Source organism: Phyllostomus discolor, chromosome 8, assembly GCF_004126475.2.
Source record: "Phyllostomus discolor isolate MPI-MPIP mPhyDis1 chromosome 8, mPhyDis1.pri.v3, whole genome shotgun sequence".
In the NCBI taxonomy this organism is placed as follows: Eukaryota; Metazoa; Chordata; class Mammalia; order Chiroptera; family Phyllostomidae; genus Phyllostomus; species Phyllostomus discolor.
This window is the reverse complement of record NC_040910.2, coordinates 114671254-114692229: the sequence shown is the minus strand read 5'-3', so window position 1 is coordinate 114692229 and position 20976 is coordinate 114671254. Positions and strand designations below refer to the sequence as shown.

Here is a 20976-nt window from a genome sequence, read left to right as displayed (position 1 = left end):
GTTGGGCGCGTCTGCCTCTGGCCCCGCAGGACGCCGTGGGGACGGCGGTTCAAGAAGCAGCCGTACCTGTCTTCCCACACTCTCCTGGAAAGCAGCCTAGGACAGAAGAGCAAACAGCAGTCGGTGAGCCTGCACCCGGCTAGACAGCAGGAGAGATTCACAGCAAATGACCCACGGCTCTGCTTGGTTTCCGTGAAGGTCCTCGCTGGTGGCCTGTCAGAGCCTCCAGGGTGGTGGTCGCTCTGTCTTCACGCCCCTGAAACCACAGCCTGACGCGTCAAGTCCGTAAAGCCAGCCCACCCTGCGCAGTGTCCCCGAGTGACTCAGGTCACAGCGGGACTTAAGGCCTGGACGTACAAACGGAACAGACCGAAACCAACCGGTCAGATGCAAGCCCAACGGCCAGATAGAGTGCTGGGATAAAGGGTCAGGAGGCTCAGGGGAAGAGACCCCGAGGCCCTGGGAGTGGTCCCCGGCCTGGCAGGCGACCTTGGGGTCAGTCAGCCTGGCCGTGACACTCACAACCCAAATGTGTGCCCTGTCAGCAGGGCCCGAGGGCGTCCCAGCACTGCAGCCGCCCGTGTGGAAGGAGGTGGGTCACCCTGTGCTCTGCCCTCAACTCCTGCTCCTCCTCCCGCCTCTGGCCGAGCACGCAGGGCTCCTCCTCCCACCCCACTCCCACCTCACCCGCCACCGCCTCGGGACCACCTCCACAAGGGTCCTGTCTGTCCATTTCTTCGAACCCTCCTGAAGGTGCACCGATCACAAACAGCGCAACGTGTGACCGTGAGCTGGTGGTTCCCTCCATACGGAGACCTCGTTCTCGTCTGCCCCACAAACTGCCCCCACACCTCTGCCTGCGCCTGAGGCCCGGGGAGGCCTGGCCACTTTGTTCCCTCTCCCGACCACCAAAACCCCAAAAACGCACGTCCACTCTGCCCCTGACACCTAAACACCTGCTCTCAGCTTCCACGTCTGAGGGCACAGAGCCCTGAGCGAGACCCTCCGCGCTCACCCAGCGGTCCCGTGGGGCAAGACCGCTTCTTAGTGGGGAACTGGCCTCCTCTGGTGCACAGGGCCCCCAGGTGCGGCGGGCGGCTCTGTCCTCCCCAGCGGGGGCCTTCCATCCCACTGCCTGCGACCCTCTCCATCCCCCAGCCCAGCCACCTGCAGGACGACCCGTGTCACGCTGAACGGACCCCCCCAGTCCCACTTCTGATACCACCTGGGTCTCGGGGTAACCCCCCACCCCAGGTCACAGCCCCTCAGACAGCCCCTCAGACGGCCCTCCTCTGCAGCCAGTCCCCTGGTCTGACCCACGCAGGGCCCCTCGCCCTGACCGCAGAGCGGGAACCGTGAACGTGGCCGCCCGTGCCAGCCCCCCGGTGGCACAGGCCGGCCCCAGCCCACAGGAGAGGGAAGCAGAGGGGACTCACCGAGGCAGCCCGCCGGCAGTTCACGTTCCGGTCGAACACCGTGGCGATGACCAGTGCGCTGTGGGGTTGGGGAAAGCGAGCGATTAAAACAAAGCGTGCCGAGAGCACAGGCCCCGTGATGACGCTGACGAGAAACCTCAGCCTCTCACTCGCTCGGGCACCGCCGCTGCTGAAGAATGTGTGTGCACCTGACCACGGGCCACGCCCCAGGGAGGGGGCAGCTGTGCAGGCTGGGGGCGCGGGGCCGCGGGGCTCCCGGGGGACACTCGGGGCACGCACAGGCTCAGAGGACAGGACAGGGCTCACCCGGCGCTGCCCCCCTTAGGTCGTGGTGTGCCCGTCACCGATGGACCAGGGCTCACCAGACTTCGGCAACAAGAAACATCGAAGGATTCGGGATAGGCGTGCAAAGTGTCGTTTCTAAGTACGACTTGAAAATTTCTACCTTCTGTCAGCCCGCAGGGAGAACGTTTTTAAAAAGCTGTTCAGACACACGGGGGTCCCCCCGAGGGGATGCTGCCTGCAGGCCAGCGGGAGCCTCCCGCTCCCCACTCCCGTCTCTGCGCGGCAGATCTCTGCTGACGTCCTGGGACGCTCCTCCAGCACACGCACGTGTTCACACGCACGTGTTTCCAGCCCCGGCAGCCACTTCCCGAAAGGGAGCTGCCCCTGCCGCCTCTGTGCCCACCCCAACGTGTCCAGGCAAGCCCCTGGGACCTGCGACCTGTCCTGATACCTGGGAAGGGGGCTAAGGTTGTGGGCGCACTTAGGTTTGCTGACCAGCTGACCTTCTGACGGGGGCCCTCCTGCAGGCCTGTGTCCTCAGAGGTCCCCAGAAACTGCAGGAGGCAGGACAGGGAGAAACAGAGGCACCTGGCCCGAGGCTGCGGCTGTGTGTGTGTGGGGTGGGGGGTCAGGCCCTGGGTCGCAGGGCCTCTGGGAGCTGAACAGGCAGGAAGCAGATTTCCCCCAGAACCTTGGGAGGGAACCAGCCTGCGACACTACGGTTCCGGCCACTGACACCCGGGTCACACCGCTGACCTCTCCTGGGTTTTTTGTTGTTTTGGGGGTTTTTTGGTTGCCCCCACCCACTAAAGTGGAAGAAGCCAGAACCAAAAGCCTGTATGCTGTGTGTTTCCATCTACAAGACGGTCCTGAAGTGGCGAGACTACAGAAGCGAAGGCCAAAGGGTCGGGGCCGGGGCCAGGGTCACCTGACTGGGAAGGGCAGAGGGAGGAGACCAGAGTGATGGGACCGCCCTGTCTGTGCGGTGGTTTGGAACCCTGCTTTAGAAATCTGGCAAACTTCAAAGACCTATCCATGACAAGAATGGGTTTTTCTGTATGCAAGTTAAACAGAACATCAGAACATAAGGACCAGGAGGCCCCTGAGTGGGCCCGAGAGACTGAGGGGCAGGGGAGCGGGGGGCGCCCCAGAGCAGGAGGGTGGGGGTGAAGGCCTACAGTGGGCAGGAGGCCAGACGACTGGGGGCGGGGCGGGGCGGGGCTGGACTTCAGGGTCCACGCAGACCCATGGCCCTCTAGGGTGGGCGGCACCCAGACGCAGGGGTGGAGCCCCATCTCAGACTTGAAGCACCCTTCTCCACTAGCGGGAACGCAGACTCCTGAAAATGGCCAGCTCCAGGGACGGGCAAGGGGAGCAATGCACCCGGAGCAAGGCCGTGCTGGGAAGCGAGCACAGAAAACGGAAGTGCGGGGCCCTGGCTGGAATGGCTCAGTGGATTGAGCGTGGGCTGCGAACCAAAGTGTCGCAGGTTCAATTCCCAGTCAGGGTACGTGCCTGGGTTGCAGACCATGACCCCCAGCAACCGCACATGGATGTTTTTCTCTATCTTTCTCCCTCCTTCCTTCTCTAAAACATAAATAAATAAAATCTTTTAAAAAAACTTAAAAAAAAAAAGAAAACGGAAGCGCGGGTCCTGATGAGAGGACACAGCCGCCGCCCTCCAACAGCCCCGGCAGCCAACTCAGTGAACAGCAGTGTCTGTTGGCTGGGAGCCCCGGGAACCCAGGGAGCGCCCCGCGTCCACAGGGACGACAGCGCCGGATGGGTGACAGGGGGGAGGGGACACCGCTTCCTCGAGGGAGGATGCGGAGAGGAACAGTGACCACGGCGGCATCTGCCTGGACAAGACCACCAATGGGCACAAAAATGGGCAAAGTTTACGGAGAAACAGCACCGTGACGCAGTGCCGGCGTGTGGACCTGGAACATTCCTTACTCACAAAGGAAACAACAGAGTGACACCACAGGCCCCGCGCCAGGACGGAAGCCCTGGGACGTCCGGGGCGGCCCGGGTGGGGTGGGCCTGAGCGGGCACATGGCCAAGCGCTGGCCGAGGTTCGGCCGAGGTTCAGCCGACGGTGACGCAGCCTGTCCTCGGTTTCGCAACGGGAGCTGCTGACAGCGGGAGAGGCTGGCGAAGGGCTTACGAGAACCTTTTCTGCTACTTTTACAACTGTTCTTTCAGTCTGAAGTTAGCTCAAAATCAGACACTTTTTTAAAAGAAAATACCTGGAGATCTTAAAAGACCCAGCGTTAACACCTCGGGTCCTTTCTGTTACCACTCCTTTTACTGGTTGAAGCCGACAGCAGGAACATGTCAACTTTAAGGTTAACTGACTCTTAAACTCAACTTCACAATGGCTATTAATGAAATTTTAGAAATCACCAAGCTGAGCAAGACATTAGAGATCTTTCAATAACTAAAACTTATTTTTATAAAGATTTTATTTACTTATTTTTAGAGAGTAGAAGGGAGGGAGAAAGAGAGCGAGAGAAACATCAATGTGCGGTTGCCTCTCGCACGCCCCCTGCTGGGGACCTGGCCCGAAAACCAGGCTTGTTCCCTGACTGGGAATCAAACCAGCAACCCTTGGTTGGAAGGCTGGTGCTTAATCCACTGAGGTATACCAGCCAGGGCTTAAAACTTATACAACTACTATTCTTTTTTTTTTTTAATAGTTTATTTATTTGTTTTTTTTAGAGAGGGAAGGGAGAGAGAGAGAGAGAGAGACATCAATGTGCGGTTGCTGGGGGCCATGGCCTGCAACCTAAGAATGTACCCTGGCTGGGAATCGAACCTGGGACACTTTGGTTCCCAGCCCGCGCTCAATCCACTGAGCTACGCCAGCCAGGGCGCTCAACTACTATTCTTAACAAAACATTTGGTATCTTCATCTAAATATAGTCTCAATCAATGGAACTTTAAGTACTATATATTTACATGTTAATAAGACCTTTTAAAATTTTTTTACTCATTTATTTTTAGAGAGAAGAAGGGAGGGAGAAAGGCAGAGAAAAACATCAATGCACAAGAGAGACGTCGATCAGTTGCCTCTCACACCCCCCAGCTGGGGCCCGGCCCTTAGAGCTGCTTCTTCTCCATTCACAAGATCTAGTGTTCTAGGAAAAGCTATTAACCCAGCACTTCTGCTTTCCTTTAACATCTGACACAAGAAAAATGTGGACTTGTACTTTGAATGACCCTGGGTATGCCAAGTACAGAAAAGCTCACACCTTACACTACCTTAAAATTCCCCAAAAGTCTGTCTTACACTGCAATTTCTAAGTTATGGAATACTGATTAAAGAGGAGAACAGAACCAATGCAAGAAAGAAACACACCATCGCCTGCTGCCTGCCAGCCCTGGAAGGGGCTCGAGGGCCCTGAGGCAACCGAGATGGGGAGCAGGCCCTCCGGCGCCCCCGCCACCCGTCTGTGGGCTCACAGCCCCGCCCCCCCCACCTACCTCTCCTGGTGCAGCCCCGGCCACTGAGGCCAGCCCGCAGTTCTGGGTGCTGCCAGCCCCTGCCCAGCACCGAGGGGTGGCCGGGTCATCAGGTGAGCCCGTGCTGGGGACAGAAGACGCTCAGTGTCAAGCTGCTCAGTTCATGTGGCAACTGAGCCGAAACAATGAAAGGCCGTCCTGAAGACTCCTTCTCATGTTGTCATGCGTCTATGCTCCGGACTCCCAGCCCCTTCTCTAAAAGCACAACTGGCTGCCCCAGAAAAAGGCCTCCTTCATCTTCCTCTCTCTCACGCTCCTCGCTCACCTGCGGGCCCCCTCTCAGTACCCACAATAGGCCCACCTGACCTCAGGCTCCCGGCCAGGCCCTGCAGCGCCTGCACTTACTGGCCCCCGAGCAAGGACAGAAGGGACTCCCTCCCGGGAGCCCGCAGGCACTCAGCCCTGAAGCACACGGAACAGACACAGCTGCAGCTGCGGGTGCACAGTGAGGACACAGGAGGCCCAGCTGCCCAGGCCGGAGGGGTGCAGGCACGGAGGGGCTCGCCAGGAGGGCTGTCACACTCTCAAGTAGGTGGCCCTGGATGGTCACTTCTTTATTCCTATCTCAGCAAACTTCAGAGAGCAACAGGACAAACTGTATCACTCTAAAAACAGCTTTCAACCAAGTTTAGACTCTTGAGTTAATTCAACAAATCAATTTGTGGTATGTAACAGGGGAATGCAGCAGGTTTTTAATACTGTTTTGATCTGGACTAAATTTGGAGAATTACTCTAACTACTTTCACTCTGAGAAACAAAACTGGCTTGTCTACAAATACTAGTGAGTCTCGCACAGGAACCGGTATGATGGTCCTGGTTCAGCGTGAGCAGGGAAGCACCACAGGCCCCATTCCATGCACCCCCCCAGTCTTCCTTAGCAGGAGAGGCCACGCGTGAGTCACTCGCACGGCTCACGTGCCGGAGGGGATGTGCAGAGCAGCCCCAACGGCCCACGGCAGGCGTCTGCCGGGGCGGGGCCGTGTCTCGGGCGTCTTCTCCTGTTTGCCTTCGCTGCGGGAGAGCAGGCGCTGCCTCGCCAGCGTTTCCCCACACAGACGGCCGGTCTGTGCCACACGGAGAGGGACCCCTCCTCGTCCGAGTCGGGGAAGCTGCAGGCCTCGACCTGCCCGGGCTCCTGGTTTTTATTAGCAGCTACAGCAGGGCGCAGCTCACGTCCCGAAGCCCACCTCTGTTAGCTTACACAGTGCTTTATAGCAATAAAAAGCAAAACACACGGCTGCTTGTTATCTTAAGTAACAGTAATCCCATCATTTCAAAGTTTGTCCACACTGTTTGGAAGTTGCAGACGACGCTGTTTATCGAGTGGAAATGCCTGCCAGTGGCCAAGCTCTCCTCTCCCTTTACCTCACAAGAAGGAAGGCTCCAACAAGACCTTCCAAAGCACCTAAGTCGCAGTGGAGCTAGAATGAGGGCCAAGAAGAGGCTTACCAGGTGGGGGAGTGGGGGGCGGGGCGTTTGGGTCTGCGATCAGCACGTAACTTTTCCTGGAAAACACTGGAAAACGCAAGGGCTCTCCCCCCGCGGAAGCAGCCCTGGAGAAGGTCGCGGTAAGAACAAGACGTGGCTCTGAGCGACGCCTGCCGCTTCCTGGCGTTTCGGGACAAGCCTGCCCTCGAGGGAGAGATCTGGGAGCCAATCCCCAGGCGCTGGCCTGCCGCTGTGGCGCGCAGGGCGCTGCCCAGCTCGGGAGGAGCCTGCGGGCTGCTGTCAACGGCCTTGACTTACAAGAGAGTTTCAGGTGAGGAAATCGCTGGACGGTGCCAACCAGCAGGCTTGCAGGGGCTCATTTTTCTGTCCTCCTTGCAAGCCGGCTTCCCGACTGCCGGGGAGAAGGTGTTTCCTCGGTGAAGCACAGCCGTTCTGTGCCGTTTTACCTTCGTGTGTTTCACTGATCTCCAATCACACCCAGTTTTTCAGAAAGCCCTATTTACTTTCCACAAAAAAAATTATTCCGGCTCAGACTCTGTGTATAATCTTAGGAAATACAAGCTTTCAAAACCTGCCAACACTAATTCAAAGCAGTCGCCTGCCTGAAAACTTTCCTTCTGGTGTTCTACAACAGAGCCACCCCACACCCACAGGTGGGTTCCTCCAAGCGCCCGAGCAAGTGGGCGGCCGAGCCCTGCACCCACCCACACAGGTGTGCGGGGGCAGCCTGCACAGCCCACCCCAGACCGCTCAGCAGGTGGGGGCCTTGGCCGCGCTGCCGCCACAGGACTCTCTTCATCAGACGTTCGAATTTCACTGAGAGAATTACACTTTGACCTCTAGTGTCAACTTTTGCAAGATCCACTGAAGAGTTTGTGAAAGTATAAAGGTATCAGCCTTTTATCAGGTGGCAGGATTAATGGGCTTAAAAGCTGACAATTAAAATGCGGTCACTTATTACACACAGAAGGAGGCAGCTCTTGAAGGACACACCCCAACCGATACTCCTGGGCCAGCAGCGTCCTCGGGCTCTCGGTGAGTCACCTCCCAGCCTCCCTCCCCACCCGCCCCAGCCTGCGGACGGACCAGGAAGGGCTGCAGCCCTGGCTCCCAGAACCTGCCAAACTGGACGGGAAAGCCTGCCGGGCCCAGGCGCGGCTCCAGAGGGCACCTGTGATCTGATCCTGGGAGGGGCCCGGGGAAAGGGGGTTAGAGGCGCCCCGTCAGGCAGAAACTCCAGGAGGCCGCTAGCTCCAGTGCTAATTAGGAGGAATTGGGAAGGCTGCTGAGCAGGAGTCCGGGTGCCCTGCCAGCGGGAGGGTTCTGAGTGGGACGCTGCTGGTGAGTACGTGAGCGACGCCTGGGGCATGCCCAGAGAGTCGAGGAAAAGTAACCTCCCCTGAGATCAAAGGGCCCAAGTGCAACCACAGGAGTTTCTGCTGAGAACACTGGCCACCATCAGGGCAAGTGTCCCTGGTCCCTCATGTTTGGTCACGTTCTTAAAATGAGTCCCAGCTCCTGAGAGAGGTGAGTGTCCCCAACAACCCCCTCCTGCCCTCCTGTCACCATCCAGACATGGTGGCAGGGGTCCTGCTGGCCCCCTACCCTCCAGACCCCCCAGGATGGGCTTGGCTCCACCCTCCCAGCTGCAGCCAATCCAAGTCCCCTCTGCTGACAGGGGCAGAGAGACCAAGGCCGGGGACCCACTCAGCCCCGGCTCTGGGCTCTTCGCTGCCTGGTCCCGCCACATGCCACACCCAGAAAGCTGGGCGCGCGGCAGCTCGGTGGGCCCCACATCTGGCTTTCCTCCTCTGAGGAGCGGAGGGGCCCCTGGAGTCCGCTGTCCGGCACCCTCCAGTCTCCACGAGAACTCAGTGCTGGCGTGCAGGGACACACACGCTGGGGAAGGAAGCCCCGTGTCAGACCCACGTGGCTCGGCAGTGGCCCAGGCAGGCCGCCGTGCTGGCCTTGCCCGGGCATGTGCCGAAGGTCCACGGGCGCAGGCCCGCCCACCCTGGAACCCACAGAACTGAGCCAGTGACGTCAGCTGCACCCCACGTCACGCTCAGGCTCACCACGGGCTGACGCTGCACTTTACAGAGTCGCTGACGCCATCAGCATGGCAACAGGTTCCAGAAACTGCAGAAAGCAGGGATCACTGGCTCGAGGCTGCAAGAGCCTGTGTTTCAGGAGCCAGGGCCCTGGGGAGAAGACAGCCAGCCCTGTCTGCCGCACGGGCCCCAGGGGACGTGAGGGCTGGGGCCGCTGGCCAGCGCCACTGCTCTCCCCATCACGAGGGACACAGGCCCCTGCAGAGCGGGGGCTCAGAAGCTTCCGCCCCAAACAGAGAGCAGGTATGTGGCCGCCGCTCGCCCTGTGCCGGCGCTCCCGCTGTCCCAGGGGAGCACGGCCTGTGCAGGCCGCACCACGCCGCGCGGGTGGGCGAGGGCGGGCGCAGGCTCAGCTGCCCGCTCCTTCGGGCGCTTGGAGGCACCCATCTGTGGGGGTGCGGTGACTCTTCCTTTTACAATACCAGAAAGTAAGTTTCCACATAAATTTGTTTCGAATTAGCGTTGGCAGGTTTTGAAAGCCTTTATTTCCTAAGATTTTACCATGTTCCAATTTCCTCTGCCAACCCTCAGCCTTCCGCCCTACTGCTCCGAGAGTCCTCGGGGAAAGGGGCGGCACGGACAGCTGCCACGTTCACCGTGCTGACACATGTCAGACCGAAGAAGTAGGGCCGATGCCGGGGCTGCTCTCCCTACGAAGCGGGAGTGGCCCCATCAGGAGCCAGGGACACGCCGCGGGGCTCCGGCGTCTCCCTCAGCACTGTCAGCTGCCCACCGGTGGGCGGGTGTCACCAGGGTTGTAGCGTCACCAGGGTGCCCACCGCCCCGCCAGCACTGGACACAGGGTGGCACGGTGCCAGCCCAGAGTCTGTGACAGCGGAAGCACCCAGCACCAAGGGAGCCGCTGCTTCTGCTGCCCCTTCTCGTTACAGAAGCCACTTGCAGGTGAGCGGCAGGAAGAGCCTCGCCCGCAGCCTCGGGAGACAGCAACCCCCCCCCCCCCCCCCCGTTCTCCCAGGGCCGGGCCCTGAGCTGCTGGCAGGGGGAGCCACGGCCCAGGGGGCTGGTGAGGGGCGAGTGGCGGGGACAGGCCGACAGTTACCAGGACCTCGGCCCCCCAAGCCCTCAGCCTTGTCTCTACGCCCTTCTCCGGCGGAGGAGGAGGCAGGAGGAGTCAGATACTCTACGACTTTGCCAGAGGCGGACCGGACCGCCACGACCGGAACAGGCTGTACCTCGAAATCTCGGCCACGAAGGGCTTCAGCTCCTGAGGCTCGTAGGCGCGTGCGAAGGCCCAGCACACGTAGCAGGCGGCGTCCCGGACGTTGGCGCCCACGCTGCAGGCGCCCCGCTTCTCCTCGTAGGTCAGCGCCTTCAGGATCACGGCGACCACTGGGCAGGGGAGATGGGGACCGAATGAGACCGAATGAGACAGTGGAGGCAGCTGGTTTGAAGACACAGCAGCGGGGGCACCCCAGCACCCAACAGGGGCAGGTACAGCCAGCCGCCAGGCGTAGTCCGCCCCAAGGTCATGCTGTGCAAGTTACGGCCTTGTCAGGAAAACACGTGGAAGGCAAACAGAAGTCCACGAGTCAAGTGAAAAGTTTCCTTTAAAGCTGCCCAAAAAGCACACAGAGGTGCAAGGTCCCACACAAGGGCCACCAGAGGGACACCGTGGGACCCGATGCGGCGGGACCCAGGAGACTGAGGAACGAGGGGCCCAGGCCCCGAGGATGATGGGCTCTGAGAGCCCTGGTGGCGGGAGAAGGGCCGGCGACACCACTGGACAACGGTCCCGGAGTCTTGTGGTCGGTCGAGGATGCCCTAGAAGATGCATCGGCCTCTAGTTCGGGCCCGAAGCAGGCACCTGCCGCACGACCCAGGGAGGACAGGAGAGCCCGGGACCCAGGGGTCCAGACTCTGCTCCGAGGGTGTCCGCCGCCTGGGGGTTTTCAGAACTGACAACCACAGCAATGACAGAGCCGACCCCCGGGCCTTCCATGCTTCTCCATTAACCCTAGGGACGATCTACACACATGTGGTTATCTGAAATATCTAACACTTATGGTAACTTGAAATACATAACACATTATCCTGCTTCCATTTCAAAACGTCTAATTGATTAATATTACATAAGTGACTTTTGATATAAAGATATGACAGAATTTTGAGACATGTGGTGTGGGTATTTGATGTTTAAAAGAGCTGAGATTTTACCATTTTATGTTAAATTTCTTAGATTCATGTATTTCAGGGACCTGGCAAGTTTCGCTTTATATATATCACATTCACGCATAGGGCTTAAAAAGTATAAGAAAATGTAATTAATTGCGTAAATCAAACAATTTTCCAAGCCTTTTAAAATAATTATAATTTAAAGATGTAAGAGAAAAGACTTAAAAAATTAACTTAAAAATTAAAGACAATGTCCCTGGCTTATGTAGCTCAGTGGACTGAGCATCAGCCTGCAAACCAAAGGGTCGCAGGTTCAATTCCCTGTCAGGGCCCAAGCCTGGGTTTCGGGCCAGGTTCCCAGCTAGGGGCGCATGAGAGGCAACTACACACAGATATTTCTCCCCCTCTCTTTCTCCCTCCCTTCCCCTCTGTCCAAAATATAAATAAAATATTTAAAAAAATGAAAAGTAAAAACTGAAGACAACGTTAAATTGTTTCTTCAAGTCACACTAAGTAGCATTTCCTGAAAGTCCCAGCTCACCACCCCAAACAGACACAGGCGCTGCCCTGAAGCACCCTGAACGGTGGTGTCAGAAGGGATCAGGAGTGGGCCTGGGGCCCTGCTTCTCTCCGGTGGACGCCCGACACTGGGCAGGACCGTACGACGGGCCGCGGGAGCCAGGCGTGCGTCGGCCCCCGTCCTGTGTGCGCGCACGCCACAGCCTCTCTGTGCACCGCGGCCTCACGGCCCTGCCTGCCGCTGCTCCCGGAAGGGGAGGTCTGCAGGGTAAAGCAGCTGCACGGCTTCCCACGCCGCAGCCGCCGGCCGCTGCGGACCTGCAGGCGCCCTGCACGCAGCCCTCGCTCGGGAACCGCGGTGCGGTCCCGGCACCAGACGGGGGGAGACCCGCCACTGGGCAAAGAGGACGAATGCCCGTGGCGAGAGCGACGGCACAGTGGGAGCCTGCCCGCCAGCGCCCAGGAGGCCCGCCGCACACCCACCTGCACACCGCACACGCCCCCCCGCCCCGCCCGCCTCAGGAGGCTGACACTGTGACTTAGAAAGGCCTAAGAACAACACTCCAGGTATCAACTACTCACACATGTACCTCGCAACACAGAAATAATCTCCCAGGAAAACATGCCTAAAAATAGACTGAGGCAAAACAAAAAAACAAAAAAACAATGCAGGGCTATGAATATTATACACAAATTTCCCTTCTGCCTTCCTACACCCAAGATTACCTCATTCTATATAAACTGCAACAGAAAATGGATGTGATTCTGTACAGTTTATTTCATATACACGATAATTTAGTAAGATTATAAAATGTTCACATAAATTTACTTTGAGTCACATAAAATAAGTGCAATGTGAAACAACAGGCTCAAAGACACCACCTCATCAATCCCACCCACCTCGGCCAGGAGAGGGAACTCGGGGACGCCGCGGCTCACGGGTCGGCAGGGACTCAGGGGTCTGATGCAGGACAGGGTGCTCCAGGGCTTCTGGCCGTGAGCGCTGAGGTCACCAAGCCTGCAGCTGGCCTCGCTCTGCAGCTGTGCATGCTGAGGACCCCCAACACGGAGCCCACTCTCTTGCCAGGTTCGCGTTTCCTCAACCCAACAGCAGCAGGACACCCCACTCGGGATGTGCCAAAGGCCCCTCAAATTCCACAACATCCGAAACTGAGCCCATCTCCCCTCACGTCCCACCTCAGCTGGAGGCCGCGCCACCCTCTGGGGCACAGCTCCCCACTGGCCTCACAGCCCTCTCGGCCTCCCACCTGCACAGCACCCCAGAACCAGGGGAGCCGCGCTGGACAGAGGCCACGGAAGCCAATGGAGTTCTGCCTCCATCCGGCGGCACAGGGGAAGCTGTGCCCCACGTCCTGAAAGAACCCCCACCCTTCCTCGTGAGTGTCTCCTGCTAACCTCCTGAAGTGAAGCCTACAGCCCTGGCTGGTGCGGCTCTGTGGGTCAGGTGTCAGCCCCCCATCTAAAGGTCGCCAGTTCGATTCCCAGTCAAGACACGTGCCTGGGTTGCAGACCAGGTTCCTGGTCTCGCACATCAGTGTTTCTCTCCCTCTGCCTCCCTCTCTTCTCCTCTCTCTACAAAAGAGTAATAAGTAAATCTTTAAAAACAAGTGAAGCTCACAATGAAGACTTGTGAAGCACACGCAAACGCCAACCCAAACAGGGGGCCCTGCCTTTAGCCGTCGTGGATCACGCAGTTCCATCTCGTCGGTGACTTTTAAATGACTGTCCCTACCTGCACTATACCGAATCCATGACGCTCACAACTGGTCCGCAGCTGTTTTACCTGCAACACCTCGTTTTCTGGGGCTGCTCACGCTCACTTTCTGTGCTGACAGGGGAGCCCGCTCGTGGCCTGACACACGTCAAAACTAATCGGCTGTGGCACCTTCAGCAGGGAAGCGCAGCCTATGGGGCCTCGCTGCCCCCACATCTGGAACACGGCCACCCAGGGAGTTCTGGGTGAGACCATTCAGCAACTCTACAGCCGGAAGGAGATCTGGGTGCTCACGGCTGAGTCCCAATTTATCGGTCCACAGGACAAAATCAATTTCAAAACAGACAACTAGGAGTGACAGCGGTCAGCACCTCGACGTCTGTTCAGGCAGACACTCCCCCCCCCCCAAGCCACTGCACTCAGAAAGGCCTGGCGTCCCCCGGGAGAAGCCCACTTCCTCGGGGTCAGAGCTCCCACCCCTCACCTGCTCACCAACTCCTGAGGTCACTGAGCTGCTGACCCCCAGAGCCTGCCCTCCACTTGGGGAGCCCAAGTGTCTGGCCCCAAATCACACTGAGATGGCTTCCTGAAGTGTCGTTTGTGTCGGCTAGGACGGCCGGTGAGCGACGGGGAAAAGGACAGAAACCGCTGACTTGCATTCCACTGACGGACAACGGCCTCAGCACTGACAGAGGCTCTTGCGTGGTTTGACTGGCATTTATTTTCAGGGAAATCGACAGCCTAGTGAGCTGAACCTTCGGTCCATCTGGCCCACTTCTCAGTCTCAAATCACGGCAACCGGTCAGCCATGAGAGGGCTGGGAGCTGCCACTGGCACCAGGCTCCACCCGACTGAGGCTGCCTGTCGGTGCCCTGCCCCACCTGGCCTCCTGGGCCTCCCTGCGGCCCCACCCACAGGCTGGGCAGAGCCCGCCTCGCCTGCCTTGCAGCCCAGTTCCCCACACAGCCGCCACAACTCTACCCTGCCATCCTGCTCAGAGACCTCAGACGGACGGCCCCTCCATCACACCCACCACCCACGGGGTGGCTGGCCCTCAAGGGCAGGTAAAGCAGGGCCACCGCCAAGCATGGGGAGGGACAGTAGGAACAGCCCCCTCGTGGGTCACCGGAAAGGAGCTTAATTTGCAGAAAGTAAGACAGCTGAGAAGACAACAGATTTCTTTAACAAGAAAGTGAAAAATGAGCCTATCGGCTCCAATTCACCCCAGGCAGACAGGAAGAGCTGTGACCTGAAGCTGAAGGACGGGGCTGGGGCTGGGGCTGGGGCTGCTGCCCCCTCTCCCCCTCTCCGGGGCAGAGGGGTACCCTGGGCTTCCAGCGCTGACACCCAGGCCCCCAAGGACCAGAGGAGGTAGCACACGGAGCAGAAACAGTCTTTGTCCCAGACCTCTGAAAAAAGTCATCATTAAAGAAAAAATTCAAAAACAACTCTTTCCAGATTCAACAGGTTTAAAATAAGGAAAATCTTAGACTGCTTTAGACGAAACCCTTTTCTAGGCTCCAATTACATGTGGTGAGTGCATGTCAAACACACAACATGCCCAGAGGGCTTCCTTTTGGCGACCCGGAGCCCAGCACCAGCACCGGGATCTAAATGCCCTCCTCTCCAGACAGCAGGTCATCTGTCTACCAGCCGCCTGAGGACACAGCAGCCTCCAGGTGAGCGAGCGACTTAACCCTCGCGGTGCCAGGCCCCACCCAGGGCTCGCATGGTGTGCACCCAGGGGGCAGGAGAAACCCAGACACTCTCTGCGGGCGTACCAATAACCTGTCCAAAAACATCATCACACGGCCGGCACAATATCATGTCTTGATAAGTCATAAATTATACTAATTTAAAAAACAAGTTCCTCACTTAAGGCATCCATAGCACTGGGTGTGTCTCCCAGACCGCACAGGGTGACTCTCCCAGGATGCACTGGGCTGTATCTGCTGTGATGCCCTGGGGTGACACGTCCCAGGATGCACTGAGGAGGATGCACTGGGACGACATCTCCTTGGACACACGGAGCCCACGGGCCCCCAGGAGCCCTGAGCCGATACAGCACGCAAACCCACAGGCCGCCAGCCCGGATGGTGCCAGGAAAGCCCCAGGTACCTGGAAGTGGGTGTGGCCATCACCACAGAACTTCTGTTTGGGCCACGAGTGCAAATAGCCATCATACCTTCCTCAAAAATGCAGTCCAACTTGCTCAGGGAAAAGCCAGTGTTGAAACGGCTAGGGGCGGGAGGAAATGATGGACACGATACCTGATTCCATGGACATCTGGTGCTCAGTTCCCACAGGACGCCTCTGAGACACTGTCCTGAGGGCCCTGTGCGTGCAGGGTGCAGTCTGTGAGCTCACCTTGGGGGCTGCGGGACCCCGGCCCACCACCCCTGGGGTGCCCTGGCCAGGCCCTGCCCCCCACCCTGTGCTGCTGGGGTGGGCCCTGGCCAGTGCCTCCCATCTGGGCAAGTACTGCTCGTGGCCGGGCTGGGCCAGGAGACCCACCCCGCGCTGCCCACCAAGCCGTGGTGGGCAGCCAGGGCTTGTTAGTCCCGGGACCGAGCCGGGAGCTCCCCCAAAGTCCAGGGGCACCCCCAGCACACGCGGCACACCGTGAAGGCTCGGGGGACACTGCCGCCATCGTGACACACGTCAGCCGCATGCCCTCGCGTGAGAGACGCGAGCCCAGGGGAGAGGGGCGTCACCGTCAGAGCCGCAGGCCCGTCTGGGGCGGGGCCCTCTGGAGCGAACACAGAGCACCGCGGAGGCACAAGCGAGAAGCACTGCACTCCTGCGTGGCCGTGGCCGTGGCCGTGGCCCGGCCCCGAGGCATGGGGGCGTGGAGGCCGTCCCGGCACACCACTGGCCCAGGGCCAGAGCCGCGGCTGGGCCTGACCCGCGGGAGGAGCCGGCGTCCCCTGGGAGCCACGAAGAGAAAGGGCAGCACCAAAAGCAAAGAAAGCCCCTGCCCCTCCCGAAGCCGAAGTCCGAGCCAAGGCTCTGAAGGCGGAGAAGGCCGTGCTGAAAGGCACCCCAAAAAGGAGCTCCGCACATCACCCACCTTCCGACGGCCAAAGTCACCGCAGCCCTGCAGGCTGCTACCCGTCCTCGGAGCACCACCCCCAGGAGAAGGAAGCTGACCACGCTGCCACCACCACGCTCTCCCCACCACGGGGTCAGCCACGAGACAACAGGAGACAACACACCAAGGCCCTTGTGGAGGCCAAGGCCAACGCCCCCAGATGGAACAAGCTGCCGTGGCCAAGGTCCAGCCCTGACCGGGCCTGACGGAGCGAGGAAGGCATCTGCTCGGCCAGCTCCCACGACGGTGCTTTGGGTGCTGCCAACAAAACTGGGGTCGTCGGCACTGGGTGCAGCCAGCTAACTGTGAATACAAAGATTCCACACCGCAGCCCTGGCCTGTGTGCCTGGTGGGGGTGGGTGTCGTCCCGCAAGCTAAAGGTGGCAGGTTCAATCCCTGGTCAGGGTGCATATGGGAGGCAACTGATTGATGTTTCTCTCCCCCCATTCTCCCTCCTTTTCCCTCTCTCTGGAATCAATAAGCACATCCTCAAGCAGAAAAGAAAAAAGTCAGTGAAATCCCACAAATCCTCCGACTGCCCCCAACAGCTAGAGACTCTGGTTAAACACGCACATCGCACAGCCACGGCGGGGAGCCAGGGCTGCCCCCGAGCTGTCCAGGACGCTGCCGGACAACGGGGTGCGGGGCAGCTGCCCCACGCCGCCCAGATGCAGTGGAATTCCTCCCCGAGGACCTGGGGGTCGAGTGTTCAGAGTGAATCTTCCAGAACCACTGGTCTGAAAGCGGCAAACTCCTCTGTCTCTCGGCCCTTCGACTGCTGCCTGTCCCGCTGCCGACGCTGCCGAGACCAGGCTGACTGTGGGACCGGCCACGGGGCCCTCCGGCATCTGTCCCAGGGCGGCGACGACTGGTGTCCACGCAGACGCAGCCAGAGAGCCGGAACTGTGCAGACGCCCTTCTGGGGGTGAGTGCCTGAACCCACCAGCGCAGCCCCGCCGCGGACACCCCCCGGCAAGGACAGGAGCGGACAAGGGACACGCCCAACAGCCGAGGGGAACCTCGGGCCTGAAACACTGCAGTCAGACGCGGCTGCTGCGCGACTGGGACGCTGCCGAGCCGACAAACTGAGGGAACCAGCGACCGGGCAGCTGCAGGGCGCGGGGGACGCGTCGGGCCTGTGGTGACGCTGCGCTGGGCTCAGAGAGGCAACGGGACACCCGGTGCACGTGCAGCCGTCAGTGCCTCTGCCCACACTCCAGCCGTGGGGGGGGGGGGGGCATAAAGGGTAACACCACCCCACTCGCGGTAACAGTAAAACACGTAAAATATCTACGTTTAAGAAGCGCCTGGAAACTCCGGAGGGCAGGCGACATGCTGCTCAGGGCGACACGGCGCCTCCTGTGCAGGGGGCCGACGGCAGAGCCGGGGGGGGGGGGGGGGGCAAGGACACAGGGTCAGGGCGCTGATGAGGCAGGAAAGGAAGTCAGGCCAAACCTCGACAGTTCCGACGCGAGGGCAGCACAGCGGGACTTGGGGCAGCACAGCGACACAGCCACGTGGCGCCGGCGAGGAGCCGGAGCCGGGCCCGGGCCTGGCCCGCTCTGCCGTCTGGAGGGAGGGCCCTGCTGCCTGGGCTGAGCCCAGTGTCCTGCCCGCCCACCACGGTCCCCTCCCTGGCTGGGCCCCGCCAGCGTGCCCCACAAGACACACAGGATGCACGCTCAGGACTCACTGATGAACACAATTCACCAAAGCAACCCAAGCAATTAAAGATCCTGAGATGTTTTTAAAACGAAACTACTAAACGGTTGGGGGGAAAAACAAGTAGGTTGGTCTATTTAGGATGGGGACACATTTCCAGGGGGCAGAGGAGGAACCAGAGGACCCGGCTCACAGATGACACTGAAGTGTTTCCAGCATCAGTCGACCGCACGTGAGCAAATAGGCGAGGTGAGTGTAAGAGGGTGTGCAGAGAGCTCCCACACGTGAGAGACAGTGGCTACCCCCAGCAGGGGGGGAGGCCGAGGTGCGGCGCGTGGACATGCACAGACGTGGGAAGCGAGGCGGCGGGAACGGCTCCTGAGGGGCCTGGGGCAGAAGCCAACGTTCGACAGCAAGCCTGGCACTTGCATCGACGCAGCAGGCGGTGGCGACGGTGACCTCGCGTCCCGTCCACAGGCCTGACCCTGAACCAGCTGCTGGGCACCGGTCCCTGGATGGACAGTGCAGGCACAGGTGTGCGCCCAGGCCACCCGCTGTGGAACCGGGGGGGGGGGGGGGGGGGGCGGGGGGCGGCGAGCCAGTGCCGAGGCAGCAGGAGCTAAAGCACCTCCTCGCCGCAGCTCGGGGACTGTCCGTAGTGGGCAGCTGCCACTCCTGCCAGCCGGGTCCCTCCAGCGTGGCAACCACCTGGCCCCGCAGAGGACACCTCTCAGCTCCAGCTGGCAACAAGCTGCTGCTCAGAAGGCCAGGGTGTGATGCTCAGGAGGGGACACGGGGTCCCAGCACAGGCCGGCGGTATACTCCCTCGGGCCAGCTGTCCACCTCCAGGGTCCACCCTGCCCTCCCCACAGCCACTTCCTAGCTGCCCTGAGCCTCAGACAGGAGTGCCGTGCCCCCCACGCACGTCCCGGAGAGGCTCCCCCCATCTCGTCTGTGCCCTGCAGGGTCCAGACTCGGGAGGGGTCGGGCCTCCTCCCTAGGGACACAGGGCCAGCGGGACCAGCCTGGACCGCGGGCAGCTGCCCCTCAGCAGACCAAGGAGTGGGCAGGGCACGTCCCGCATTTTCACAACATCCTGCAGAGGGCCAACCCTCGAAAACAAGCCACAAAGAGTAAGGGAAGCATCGAACCTATTCTCAGATTATTAAAAATAAACAAAAACCAGGAAAGAGGCTTATTCTTTATCGTGAAAAGGTCACTGAAAGTATCTTGGAAGGCAAACGTGACTGTTGAGAAGGTGCTTCTGCTGCAGTGTGTGTCCCTCCGCGGCCTGGCCACCCACACGTGTCAACACGCATGAGTGGTGTTCGAGTCACAAATGTCACTCGGGTCTGGTCAGAGGACAACCAACCAGCCCAGGGCAGGGGGCGGGTGGGCTGCATCAGGCCCACGTCCCGGACCCCGTGGGCAGCTCTCCTCAGCATCCGCACACACTGTCTCCTGAGGGCGGAACACCTCCGCCGAGGGTTCAGCCCTGCCGTGCCCCCAGAATCACTACAAAGAGAGTGAAGTGCGCCTGCCCTGGGGGACGTCGGCGGGGCACCACCCCTGGTTGAGGCACCACCCCTGGGCACCAGCCCTGGCTGAGGAGCAGCAAGGACAACACCGCTGGTTTGCGGCCAGCGGACCACGTGGCAGGTCTCACACTGTGGCCCAGGCCGTGTCTCTCGAGGAATTGAGAAGTGAGACCCCTCGGGGAGAACTGGGAGGGCACAGGACGGCTCTCCCCCTCTCCCCGAGAGCACCCCATGGGGGGGGGGGGGCCCGGTGCCCACTCCGTGGGCAAGACCGCCCCCGAGAGCAGGTCTGCAGGGCTGGTCCAGGGCCGGGACCGAGACAGCGGACCTCGGTGCAGACGCATGCTCTGGGCTCAGCCCTGAGCACCTCACACTCGCATCCGAGCTGCACAGCCTGTGGCTCACACCTCCCGCTGCCCCCACCCACCCACCTCCTGTGGCAGGGAGCCCGCCTCCTCCTCCCAGACCCTCACAGTCCTGCTCCGGAAACAGGACCCGAACAGGCTGTGCTCAGCAGGCCGAGCACACCCTACCGCCCTGAAGCTAAAATACACTTTGCTCAGAATAGTCCCCAAATGGAAAACAGGACCTCAACCCAGATGCTCCCCTTTCAGGCCTCTCAAAACTGAAAACCCAGCTTCCAGACATTTCCCCAGACCCACCATCCCACTGCTGCCAAGCCTCCTGTCGGGAGGAAGTGGCAGCCGGGCCTGCGACCGGCTTCCAGGGAGAAGGAACGGGAGGCCCGCCACTTTGCCCACCGGACACGGCACCCACGAGACTGCAGCGCACTCTCCCTCGGGGTCCGGGCCGTGCCTGTGCGGCTGTCACCTCACCAACAGTGGTGACAGGGCACCACAGCACCTCGGGCGCTGCCCCCAAGAGCAGCGCTCTCCGCGAAGGGCCTCGGCTCATCAGACTCAGACGAGACCACGCCCACGGCGCCCACCCAGGGGCAGCTGGCCCGTGGAAACTCACAGGCACGACCCCTCCATGAGAGTTTACCCACCCCACCACGTCGCCAGCACCCCGTCCAGGTAACCGGGTTCGAGGGCATGCCCACCGCAGCCCAGGGCAGCCCACACGATGGGACCAAGGAACAGACGGGTGGACCTGACCCCCCCCACCCCTCGAAGGGGAAAGCTAGTGCCCAGGGAGGCCCCGCAGCAGCTGACAGCTGCTCCAGCCCCTTAAACGTCAGCAGCTCCCCCGGCTCTGAGCCGTCAGGCCGGGGTGCTGGCTTCCCTGCCTGAGCCCACGTCTGTTAGTTCTAAGTCACCATTCTTTGCAAATTGCATGCTCCCATGACCCCTCCAGGACCCTCCTGTCTGTGAGAGGTGATTGACAGAGGCTGTCTCTCTGCTGACCGACAAGTAGACCACACAGGGACCAGCGGCCGTCTGCCCTGCCGCTGGCCAGAGGCCAGTGCAGGGGGAAGGGGCTGAGTGGGGCGAGAGGGCCCCTGCGCTGCTCTGCTGGGAGCAGGCTGCTG

The 20976-nt window shown here is 60.3% G+C and overlaps 1 protein-coding gene across 1 annotated transcript in view; it reads right to left on the bottom strand.

Annotated features, from left to right (window-relative positions):
* The window catches only part of TBCD (tubulin folding cofactor D), a 130618-nt gene that overhangs the window by 31045 nt on the left and 78597 nt on the right, over positions 1–20976 (bottom strand). Inside the window, exons 14-16 of the mRNA XM_036034290.1 lie at positions 10000–10156; positions 1437–1494; positions 67–96 (exon numbers count right to left, since the gene is read on the bottom strand). Coding sequence (XP_035890183.1) covers positions 67–96; positions 1437–1494; positions 10000–10156 — 245 coding nt within the window. The remainder of the gene's footprint in view (positions 1–66; positions 97–1436; positions 1495–9999; positions 10157–20976) is intronic.